This window comes from Cariama cristata, unplaced genomic scaffold, assembly GCF_000690535.1.
Source record: "Cariama cristata isolate BGI_N322 unplaced genomic scaffold, ASM69053v1 scaffold19130, whole genome shotgun sequence".
NCBI lineage: Eukaryota > Metazoa > Chordata > Aves > Cariamiformes > Cariamidae > Cariama > Cariama cristata.
The window spans coordinates 14668-26615 of NW_009595497.1; the positions used below are offsets into that span (position 1 = coordinate 14668).

Sequence of the window (11948 nt, forward strand, 5' to 3'; positions counted from 1 at the left end):
CTGACATATCTGGTGAACGATTGCTCATTTTGTTCTGGTGGATCTATACTGATATTATGACGTGTGGATTGTTAATTGCAAAGGCTCTGGACTAAGTGAGATCTCTAATAAAGCTGAAAATTAGTCTATGCTTTAAAAATGTACTGTAAGTGAAAACATCACTGCATAGTGATGTAAAATCATCATGTGATTTCCAGGGATTTGCACTTCAACAGGTACCAAAATCAAAAAAAAAACACAAGGTCTCTGTTCTAAGAGGACCAAAGTCATCAGCGTTTCCTCAAGACCTGTACAGCTTCTGAGGCATTCTTACATATTTTGTGATGTGGTTTGGCTCTGGATGGGCAGAATAGAGAGAAGAGGTATACATATTTAAATGCAAGGATTTAATAAAAACCCAATCCGTAATCTCCTTAAGTCCTTAGTCCTAATTATTTAAATGAACATTAGATTAGGATCAAATTGGTTCCTTATCATAACTTTTTCCTTATTATATACGGAATATTGTCCCTTCGGAAATCGGGAAGGTCCCAAACCTTTCTCAAACCCTTTCTGCCTGGGGGAACTGGGAGAAACACATCGGTGTAGTGTGGTGCTGGCCATGTATATCCCTGTGCCTGCGGGAGGACAGCACCACGACCCCCCGCCTCCTGACTCCTTGCAGCACACCAGCCCTGAGCTCTGGCAGCGCAGTGCCAGCGCGCGTGCCGCGCCTCAGGAGGAAAGGCCGGCAGTCGCGTGCGTTACTCAGCCCTCTGATTGGTCGCTGCTAGAGGAGAGAGCTTGTGAGTGGAGGAGCGATGGGTAGTTGCCATTGGTCAGACTCGCTGAGGTAATTCGGATTCCGATTGGCGGAAGGAGCAGCACACCAGCCCTGAGCTCTGGCAGCGCAGTGCCAGCGCGCGTGCCGCGCCTCAGGAGGAAAGGCCGGCAGTCGCGTGCGTTACTCAGCCCTCTGATTGGTCGCTGCTAGAGGAGAGAGCTTGTGAGTGGAGGAGCGATGGGTAGTTGCCATTGGTCAGACTCGCTGAGGTAATTCGGATTCCGATTGGCGGAAGGATCCTTCCATGTGGTCTTTCCTCTTCCGGTGGGCGCTGACCTTGCCCGGGAGCCGACCCGCCTGTTTGCCCCTCTGTCTCTCGGAGCCGCAGCCCGCAGCAATGGTGGCGTACTGGCGGCAGGCCGGGCTCAGGTACCCGCCTGGCGGCGACAGGGCTCCTCTCGCGACTTCCTTGGGATAGCTATAACGGCTGGGGGCGAGGGCGTCGCAGGGAGGGCTGGCGGCGTCACAGCAGTGCCTCTGGAGGGAGTGGAGAAGCTTTTGGGGCGGACTTGATTCTCACATTCGTTTTCTGTCCCGTCTTTAGTTACATCCGGTATTCCCAGATCTGTGCCCAGGTTGTTAGAGCTGCAATGAAGCCTCAGTACAAAGCAGAGGCAGAGAGGGCGGCAATGGCCACCGTGAAAACTGTGAAACCCAAGAAGGAATAAAATGTAAGTAAATTGAGGGGGCTGGGGTGCCTTATGGTAGCTTTTGATACGAGGAGTGTTGGTTTCCCAGTGTAAGTCGGGTCAAGGACGGTCTTTAACTGCTTGATTCATTTGTGCTGTATGTGGAAAATCAGCTCTGATCTCCATACATGAACCTGGAATGGATTGCTGACTGGTTTAGTGCAAATGTGTGCAGATGCCTCTGCATCCTAATTACACGTGGGATAGGACATTGCTTAATCTCATTAGCTCAGTAAGGTGAGCTGTTCTATCCATCAAGCCCAGCTTTGAACGATTTGGGGTTTGGTCTAAGTTGTTGCGGACTTAGGCAAAACAACTGAGTTTCTGTAGTGATGTTCATAGGTTTGCTTCTCTTACTTTACTAAGCCAGCAGACAGCCTCTCTGAACTACTGTTTCCCCTAATCAGCAGACTTATTTGTGTCAGGTTTATTTACTGTTTGAAATATAGATGCTACTTGTACTTTTATTTGTGACGTTGCATACATCATGGGCAACTAAAAGCTTCTATTCATGGTCTGAGAAAAAATATTACTACCTTTTGTTTGATGCCTACCTTGTACATATTCTTGAATTGAATAACTTGTATTTTAAATCTCATAGGAACTGCTCTGTGGTGAATACTCTAAAACAAACGGCAAAGCTGTGGGCAAGCTCAAGACTCTGCAATATAACGGCATCACATTAACTGTAAAACTTGCCTCTGTATGTAAATCAGCATGCTAATAAACGCAATTTCTGTTAAACAAATGAATGTGTGGAAAATGTTGTTCCCCTTTGAAACTAAGTACTCCATTTTGCAGAGGCATGTATCTTTCACTTGTATTAAAGTAGAAGACTGTTTTTACCAGTCTACCACTCAGTAGCAACATTTGTTTATTTTTAAGGCAAACTTCTTGTTGGATTTCATGCTGGTATTTCAGGTATGTAAATGAGTAAGAGATTTAATTGTTGTTTAAAACTTTTCTGCCTACTTCATTTCAATGATTAATGATTACTTTGGAAAAAAGTTTTCTTCACTAAAACATATGTTAACAGAGAGTACAGGCATATAATCTTGATAATTAAAAATACCTCTGTTGGTTCTATCCACTGGAAGCAGTATGCTGTTGGCCTTAAAATTCTCTGTCATCATGGTGTTCATCGTCCATTTGTGCTTAGAACACAATTAACTCAGTGAAGATCAATTTAATCGAGCTTAGGGTTACAGCTAAACTGGAAGCAGGGTATTTTGCCATGGATGTACTGCATGGGATCTGATCACCAAAGCTGTCTGGAATACTGAGCGGTGAAGCAGGAGCTGGAGACCTGGTGTCCTTAAGAGGTGGAAAAGGAGGCGCAGGAATCCCTGGACTGTACTCTGATCACTCGGCTATTGGGTGTCCTTCTTGTTGCCACTCGGTCACTTTACTGGGGGGGGGGGAGAGGGACACGCATTCACTGGGAAACGGTAGGAATGGAGGGCGACGCTCCACCTGATCTTGGCTAGGGGGGCAAAGTCATCCTTCCAGCTGCGTGGCTTTGGGGGAAGTGTTTGCATGTTCCTGCTGCAGGTGTAACATTGTTCCATGGGCCCAGGAAGAAATGCAGCATGCTTACAGAATTGGCTTTGGGTTTGTGTTCACCTAGACACTTGTGCTGCTGACTCAAACATGAGGCATTACTTTCTTCAGAGTGTAATAAACTGTGTCTTCTAAGAGTATAATAAAACAAGCTCAATTTTTTCATGTAATTTAAAGTTAGTCCTTACAAGAATAAACTATGATTTTTATCTATCAAATGTTTTAAGTATTAAAGTATTTTATAGAATGGTATATAATTTTTTTAAAGAATATTAAAAATACAGTCTTAAGTAGATGGCTGTTAAGTACAAGAATCTTTTTTTCCAGAAGGCAAGATATGTTTTTGATTTAGTGATTGTTGTTGAACTTGTATCTAACTAGCAGCAAACCATTCTGTCCATGTGGCTGTACTGAATGATAGCAAGAAAATTCACAGTAGTTAGTATGGAGGGGGGCGGGAAGCACCAAAACTTTTACACTGTGTTCACAACTTTGTATGCTAATATAAATCAATCTATAGTTTGAAATAGAAACAAAGCACACAATGATAATGAATACTAACTCTGCAATAATATAAGCCAGCAATGTGATAGAACTATTGAAGCACTAAAAAAAAAAAAAAGTAAAAATGTGCATATTCAGTCTTTTACCCCACGTTTCCTCTTCCCCTGCAAGGTAAGGAACTCAACTTGTCTGCCGATGTACATCAGTCTGTGGAGTGCGTAATAAAATAGATACTGCCTTTCTAGGCCATACAGATACGCGTGTGTTCCTAAAACAGCAACAAGTTCACAAACAACATGGACTGTGTTTATGTGAGAATAAATAAATTTGATGAGTTGAAAGCATATTTTTCTGTTGCTTATGATCCTGACATATATATATATACAGACACAGAGGCTGTGTATTACATTTGGTATCCGGTGATAATATTCTAAAAGTGAGTACATTTATAAAAAAGGCTGTTATGAGACAACTTGTCTTCATGGTGGCTCTTTTTTTGGGAGAGATTCAGTGTCAGCAGTTGCTTGGGAGAGTAAAGCATAGCTGCCATTAATTTCAAAAGCATTGTATTGTAATATTGGATATATTTTGGCCAGATGCAGAGAAAAAATTCTTAAGAAAGATGTTATTTTTGGTATGCAGATGATGGCTACTGCTTTTTCTTTAGTGAGTGTCAACAGGCTTATTTGGAGAATATTTTGGTATTACCATTGGTTTTACAGTGTTTCCTTTTCTGGGCTGGCTTCCACTTCTACCTCTTCATATTCCTCAACATCTGCAGTGGCATCCTGGTACTGTTGGTACTCAGAGACAAGGTCATTGGTGTTACCTTCTGCTTCAGAAAACTCCATCTCATCCATACCTTCACCAGTATACCAATGGAGAAATGCTTTTCTTCTGAACATAGCTGAGAACTGCTCAGAAACCCTGATGAAGAGCTCCTGAATGGCTGTGTTATTGCCAATAAAGGTAGCTGCCATCTTCAAGCCTCGCGGTGGTATGTCACACACAGCCACTTTGACGTTGTTAGGGATCCACTCCACAAAGTAGGAACTGTTCTTGGTCTGGACAGCCAGCAGCTGCTCATCCACTTCTCTAGTAGACATTCGGCCTCTGAAGATGCATGCCACGGTCAAGTAACGTCCACGACGAGGGTCGCAGGCTGCCATCATGTTGCGTGCATCAAACATTTGTTGAGTAAGCTCTGGCACTGAGAGGGCTCTGTACTGTTGGCTACCTCGAGCTGTCAGTGGAGCAAAGCCCGGCATGAAGAAATGCAGGCGAGGAAAGGGCACCATGTTAACAGCCAGCTTCCTCAGATCTGCATTCAGTTGACCAGGAAAACGGAGTGAGGTTGTGACACCGCTCATCGTTAGGGACACTAAGTGGTTGAGGTCACCATAGGTGGGATTAGTGAGCTTTAAAGTTCTGAAACATATATCATATAGAGCTTCGTTGTCAATGCAAAAGGTTTCATCTGTATTCTCTATTAGTTGATGGATGGAGAGGATGGCATTATATGGCTCTACGACTGTGTCAGATACTTTGGGTGAAGGCACAACACTGAAAGTGTTCATAATTCTGTCGGGATATTCTTCTCTTATTTTGTTGATGAGGAGCGTGCCCATACCTGACCCTGTACCACCACCAAGTGAATGGATGAGCTGGAATCCCTGAAGGCAGTCACAGCTCTCACACTCATTCCTGACCACATCCATGACATTTTCAATCAGTTCAGCGCCTTCTGTGTAATGGCCCTTAGCCCAGTTGTTTCCAGCACCCGAATTACCTGTGAACAGAATTACAGAAAGAACAGCCACAAAGTTAACAAGGCAATTTTTAAAGACTACAAAGATGGGAGTTAAAAGGCTGTTTTGGGACAGTTGACTCTAATTAGTTTGCTGACAGCATGCTGTACATACCATGAATAAAATTGTCAGGTCGAAAGAGTGGGCCTATTTTGCTAGACCGTACACTGTCCATTGTACCAGGTTCCAGGTCCACCAAGATAGAACGGGGCACGTATTTATGGGCTAGGACAAAAGAAAATGAATGTGAACAATTACTGTTTGCAGTCAGAGAGACAGGCTTATAAACTACTCTGAAAAATCCAACCCACCTACAATGATTTGGGGATATACTTTTTATATATAATTTTTAAATTACTTATTTTAACTTTCATGTTGGCTCTGCAAATTGCTCTGCCAACACCCAAACAGTGCTGAGTACTTACAGTAAGCCTCATTGAAGTACACGTTAATTCGCTCAAGCTGCAGTGATGCATCCCCATGGTAGTTTCCAGCGATGTCAATCCCATGTTCATCACTTATCACCTCCCAGAACTGAAAAAGAGGTTCAATACACTCATAAAGATTTTTTTTTTCAGAACAATGTGTTCAGCATCAGTTCTGCTGCACTCCTGCTTGACTGCACATAAAGTGGGAACTGTGCCTGAAGTGGGGGGGGGGGGGGAGTTTTGCCATTTATGTATGAGATCAGAGCAGGGATTCTTCTCCCTTCCCAAATAAGTTCAAGGGAAAAGTTCAGTAGACCATTTATGCTGCTTGGCTATCACCAATGCACTAACAGGTGGAGGCCCTCACTTGCTCCCATTATAGTAAAGGAAAATTGATGTTGGTTTAAGTAACACGGGCATTAGTTGGTACGAGCATAACAAAAAAAAAAGGTCAGGGTTTTGTAGATTGGGGAGGGTTGCTTTGAGTCCTGTCATGCACGAGTGGGACTGTGGCATTGCAAAGCTGGCTCAGACAAATTTGTATGCGAGCAGTGCTTTCCACAAACAGCTGTTGGTCCTAAACGTCCTATCTTGACATTCATATGGACGTCTTGTGCTGAGGCTCTTATCTAGGCAGCAGCCACAGCAGTGTTAATGTAGACACACCCACCCACTATAATGACCAGGCTATTTTAATTTTAAAGGTCTCCTGGTTTAGCATCCAGTCTCATTTTGAGTGTACACATACATCATTGCCAACATGGGCACGGTGTATTAGAGTGTGTGTGCGTTTTTCTACAGGTCTTATTAGACACAAGTAGTTTCCAGGTCAAAGCCAATAGAAAAAAATACAAACCTTTCAACTATCACACTGTATGCTTTCAAACTATCTGGATCTAACAGGACATTCCCTGGCCATCCACAGCTTCATGTTCCAATAAAAGGAATCAAGGTGAGATTTGTAGGAGTAAGAAATGGAGGAAGAACACATCCTTCAGCTATCATGTGTCTTCAAAGACCTCCCAGCCCCAAATTAACCCAGATACTTTTTTTTTGACAACTTCTTACTTATCAATAAAAAAAAAAAATGGACATCACACAGCAAAAAGTAATGGTTTGGGTTTTTTTCCTCCTAGCACACAAAGTCAGCAACAAGTGACTGCTGTCTAAATAACAGCATGCCGTGTTTGAACTACACAAAAATACTCCAAATGACACAAAACAGCCTCTCCCAGGAGGCCTGTTAGGCAGGAATCCTTAACTGCACTTTGTGCCGCTCTCTGAAAAACCTAACTGGTCACTGATAGCACAGGTCATTCTGTTGATTAATACAAGCCCGTATTAATAATTATAATGTGGCAGAGTTACTGCTGTATGGCTGACCTGAAGTACTGGCATCACAACTTTACAGCCCTGGAATTACTGGCTCCTTCACTTGTCCCAGCATTTTGCAGACTAGGTTAGTGCCCCTGGGAGTACGAGTCCCAGCATGGAGCACTTACAGTCACTGTGCCACAGTTATTGCAGATGTTTCTCTTTTTTTTGACAGTCTTAACATTAACCTTTGCACGAGGAGCAAGCCCATCTCAGGACTTTCATATCAAAATACTCGTATTTACTGCTAACGTCCCATGCATCCTACCACTGAGTTGACAAAGTAATCATCGTCCTGAAAGTCCCCATCCATTAAGGGTGTTTGACCTGCTACCACTGACAGCACTTACTACTAATGATCAATATTGAAAAGAGACCTTACCTTAGCTCCAATTTGGTTCCCACACTGGCCAATCTGAAGATGCACAATTTCCCGCATTTTGTGTAGCTTAGACCTGTTGGTGGCTACAACCTAACACGGGTTTTCTAGTTGCGGACCCCAGAACCAGCCCTCTTCTGCTGCTGTATCAGCTACACCCAGCGCAGTCCGCCCCAGGGGGCCTTTTTATACCAAGGGGACTGTCAGCCAGCCAGCAAGGGGAGTAGCCAGCTCCGCAGCCCGCTCATCAAAGGACATCACAAGGAGGCAAAGTGCCTATTTACTGCCTGTCTACAGGGTACAACAGCACAGGTTCCTTACTGAGTGGCTTGGACAAGAAAATTGTCACACGCACTCCCCTTACAATTAATTCCAGTTCCCTGTGCAGCAAACAGTGTGGTTCATGAATAGCTGTGCACACTGTATTTGTGTTTCATTATTTTATACATAACATATATACAGATATATACGCATATATAGAGATTATAGCCAAAAATTAGTTAAGTACATGTGCTTCTGCCACATAATTTAAATTTTAACATCGTATGAGTCATACGGGACAATATCCATAACAAAAACAATAACAACTTTTGAGCAGTAGCCTCCCATAGTCACAACATTCAGCGTATTGCCAGGCTAACTTGCAGTTCCCTAATAAGCATCATTCTCAGTGTCTAACTGCACGAAGGAAGGGGACAGGATTAGTAACAAAAAAAAATACTTTGTAAAATGTAAACATAACACTGCACTGTCAGTGATATATGTTCCTTAAACATTTAATAAGAACCCATTAGTTTCAGCCAATCTAAAAACTGAATCAACTCGTGACTGACTTGCACAAATGTTCTCTCTCTCTTTCTCCCTTTCCTGCCATTAAGAAATACAGCATTTGTTATATTTCTTATTTTCTTATACCTATCTGAGATGTAGTATTTCAGAACTTGCCAGGAAAATGCTAGAGGTGAAAAACCCAGTTCCACTGAAGTTAACTATAACGTTCACTGTGTGAAATGTTTCATGGCATTAGAGGAAACGATGCAAGGCTGAGCAAAACATGACACAGTCGTGTTGCCTGCTGATAAACAGGACTAATATCACTGAGCCACAGGAGCCCAGAATGCACTGTCTTCTGGAAGCTTATAGTAGTTTTACTACGTCAGACAACTGTCAGTGCTTTGCAAGTGTTCCTTTTAAGGACAGGTAAAGGAACTATAATTAGGAAAGCACCTTAAATTATTTTGTACAAAGAGATGACAGTGGAAAGACTTGACTCATTGCAACTAACTACTTCACCACTTTATGGGTTGCTAGAGATAAGGAATCTCTGAGCTTCCATATTGTTCCAAAAGAAAAATCAGCTTGCTCCAGACTTCCCCACCACAGATGACTTCCACTTCTTCCATCAGCTGATGGAGGAACAGACAACTGCTCCTAAGACAACATTTAGCACCAGAAGTGTATTGCAAAAAAGTAGCTAGCAAACATTCTGTCATCCTCTGCCAAGTTATGAGCTGTCCTCAGTTGGGAGCAATAAAAGTAAGATTTCAAATTCAGGTAGATTCATTTTGTTTCCTTAAAACACAATAGTTTTATCATTTTCCAAAAAGTAAGTATTCTCTAAACACTTTAGTTTACTCAGCAAGACAACGTAACTGTTATGTTCCATTGCCACATTGTAGATATTTTCTACAATGCCAGTGGATTATCTTCTACAATTTCCTAAGACAAAAGTCCGGAGAGGTTATTTGAACATTCACTTTGAAAGCAAACTTCATTTTATTCATGCACATTTCATATTTGTTTTCCTCAACTATGCTTAGCTAAAGTATTACTTTTAGCAATTCTGAGTTGTATATTCAATTGCTGCATTCTGAATGGGAGCTGCATTGACACAATGTGTCAGAGGGCTACGGACACTAAATAAATACCACTTAAAATACGCAATATATTAATCTAGAATAGCCACAATTTATGAAGAGGCTGAAGATGCTAATTCACTGTCCAAAAAATTTGGCAAAATAATTTCAGCAATAAATATACTCACTGAAAGCATCTCACAAACAAAGGGGGAAAAAAAAAAGGGGGAAGTGAAAGAAATACGCAATCACTTAACATTAGTTTTTCTCTTGCTAAAAATAGCTCCTTGGAATCATGTGCCTCCTCTGAAGCACTTCCTCACAGAGTCTTCAAAATTCTGGCCTGAGGTGCTTCGTGAAGCAGAAGTGGGTTTGTGCCTCTTTTCCTTCTGCTTCCCAATTGCATTTCTGTGAACCTCCAAGTCTGTCTTTATACCAAACCTGGTACACGAGAAGCCTGTTTCTCTGCAGATTTCGTTTGCAGGCCTGACATTCCCCAGTTCTGAGAACCCCCAAGCCCGTTAACTGCCCCAGTGCGCTTCCCAGGCACAGCCACTGAACATGTGCTGCTGCAGATTAACGGCGTGAGCGTCACCGGGGAGAGCAGAGATGGCGGCGGAAGGGTTGGCTTTGAGGGACTTTTGGCACTGCGGAGATTAGGAGCAGCCTGGCACTGGGCACAGCTATTACCAGCCTGTCCCACAGTGTCTATTATCAGCCTGCCCACTCCTTCCATTGCCTTCAGAGCAGGCCCTAGATACCAAAGCCCTGGTGATGGGCCTAAGCTAAGACCACAAACAAGCCAGGTTTTTTTTGGTTACTGGGTTTTTTTTGTTTCTGTTTTGCTTGGTTGTTGTTTTTTTTTTTTTTATTTTTAATGCCACCACAGTACCCACTAGTAACAAATACACATGTGCAGGGAGGCATTCTGGGATACTTTTTTTTTTTTAATATGGTTTGCTTGGGAAGAATTAGCTTTTCACAGTAGCAGAGAAGATTGTTGAGAAGAAAGCTTATTCAATTTGAGATAAGCTTGGCTACAGGCCACTAGATAATTTTAGAGAGATCTCTGAATGGCTACCAGACAAGCTGATGCTAATCTCAACTAATCTGGGCTAGCTACATCATCCTCAGGAATGCTACCAAAAATGTTGCATTCAACAGGCAATAAAGACTACTTACCTCACATTTCCATTTCAGTTAGTAAGAAAAACTATTTCAAGACTACCTCCCTTTGGCAGGTGGTCCAAAGGCAATAAGGCAGGGCTGCCCACTGCAAGTTATCAGTGTAATGAGCCCGAATAGTTAAACAAAAAGGTTTTGGTACAATTGGAGTGGACAACGGAGCAGTCTGTTACCTTCCCCACGCTGCAGATCTATGACCTGGCAAAACTTTGGGGCTTGCAGCCTGTGAATTCATCTGCTGGGCAGTGGCCTTACTTGGGCTCTATTGGCAGAGCCACAGTTGTAGTTGAGTTTGGATCATTTGATGATGTGCAAAAAAGGTCAACTGCACAGCAGTCAGGCTCGGTTCTTGCTCTGCTGTTCCTTTTGTTGCATTGGTTCTCAGTGCCTCAGTTTCCCTATTCAGAACATGGAGCTAATAAACCAGACGCTTTTTATAAAAAGTGCTGAGAGCTAAGGAAGAAAAGCTATGAGGGAAGAACTGGCTGTGGTTTACTAAACCTGTTTACCAAACATGAAAGCTCTAGCCAACATATGGAAAAAGAGACAGGTACTCTACTCACACAGGTACTTAAACATTCTGCAGGAAAATTAGAAAACTATTTTTACTACTGACTAAATCTTGTAGCACATAATAAAGAATCTTTAAATGTCCTGAACCCTAAAGAACAGCCTAAAAAATGGACACCAGCCTGTGTTCCTTTGTAAACTGTAGCATAAAAGGGCTTGAGAAATTCAAAACTTGGGACTAGCAAAAAAAGCCTAACCAAACAAAAAACCCAGCCTGCCTGCTCTATGCAATCAGACAGTCGCTGGGTGCAGTCTTACACAATGCTGACGTGTTAGGCCAAAGGTAAAGAAACCTGTAACCCAGCCACACAGGGTCTGCAGACACAAGTCCTCTTGTCATAAACCCAGTGTCGACAGCAATTGCATATATTGAATGATTATGACATTTTAATAGCTTTTCCTTTTTCTTTTTTTCCTCTTTTTTGGGGGGGTGGGGTGGGGTTGTACGTGATCAAAATTGCTTCATTGTTGAGTGTGCGAGAGGGAGACTTCACCGGGGAGCACCGGCGGGACACCCGCATTCCTCGAGCGCACCCCGCGGGACGGCTGCCCGTGGAGTGGGTGCTGCAGCTTTCACGGCCCACAGGCAGGGAGCGCGAACGCAGCGATTCAAGGTCTCCCACTGCGCCTCCTTATCGCCTAAGAAATTAATTAGACATCATCAGGAAGGACTTAGCGACGCACACGCTGTACCTGGCACCACCGAGTCCCACTTCCACCAGAGACACCTCGATAACCGCGAAATAAGGAACCCAAGGGAAGCTTGGCGTCC

General features: G+C 43.0%; 2 protein-coding genes across 4 annotated transcripts; one reads left to right on the top strand and one right to left on the bottom strand.

The window, feature by feature from the left end:
• The first annotated feature begins 1142 nt into the window (after positions 1-1142).
• ATP5E (ATP synthase, H+ transporting, mitochondrial F1 complex, epsilon subunit) lies at positions 1143-1491 on the top strand. The gene is made up of 2 exons (XM_009702461.1): positions 1143-1192; positions 1368-1491. The coding sequence occupies exons 1-2, from the start codon at positions 1161-1163 to the stop codon at positions 1489-1491; spliced, it is 156 nt and encodes a 51-aa protein (XP_009700763.1). The 5' UTR covers positions 1143-1160.
• A 2716-nt stretch (positions 1492-4207) lies between these two features.
• On the bottom strand, positions 4208-7711 carry TUBB1 (tubulin, beta 1 class VI). Of its 3 annotated transcripts, XM_009702489.1 has the most exons (5): positions 7569-7711; positions 5810-5918; positions 5499-5609; positions 5273-5365; positions 4208-4666 (listed from the first exon to the last, which is right to left on the bottom strand). In XM_009702489.1, exons 1-5 carry the CDS (start codon positions 7623-7625, stop codon positions 4293-4295), a joined length of 744 nt encoding a protein of 247 aa, XP_009700791.1. In that variant the 5' UTR covers positions 7626-7711; the 3' UTR covers positions 4208-4292. The 3 variants fall into 3 exon arrangements, with proteins under 3 accessions (XP_009700791.1, XP_009700775.1, XP_009700783.1); XM_009702473.1 differs by having other exon boundaries at positions 4208-5365; XM_009702481.1 differs by lacking the exon at positions 5810-5918 and having other exon boundaries at positions 4208-5365; positions 7592-7625.
• Between the last annotated feature and the right edge of the window lie 4237 nt (positions 7712-11948).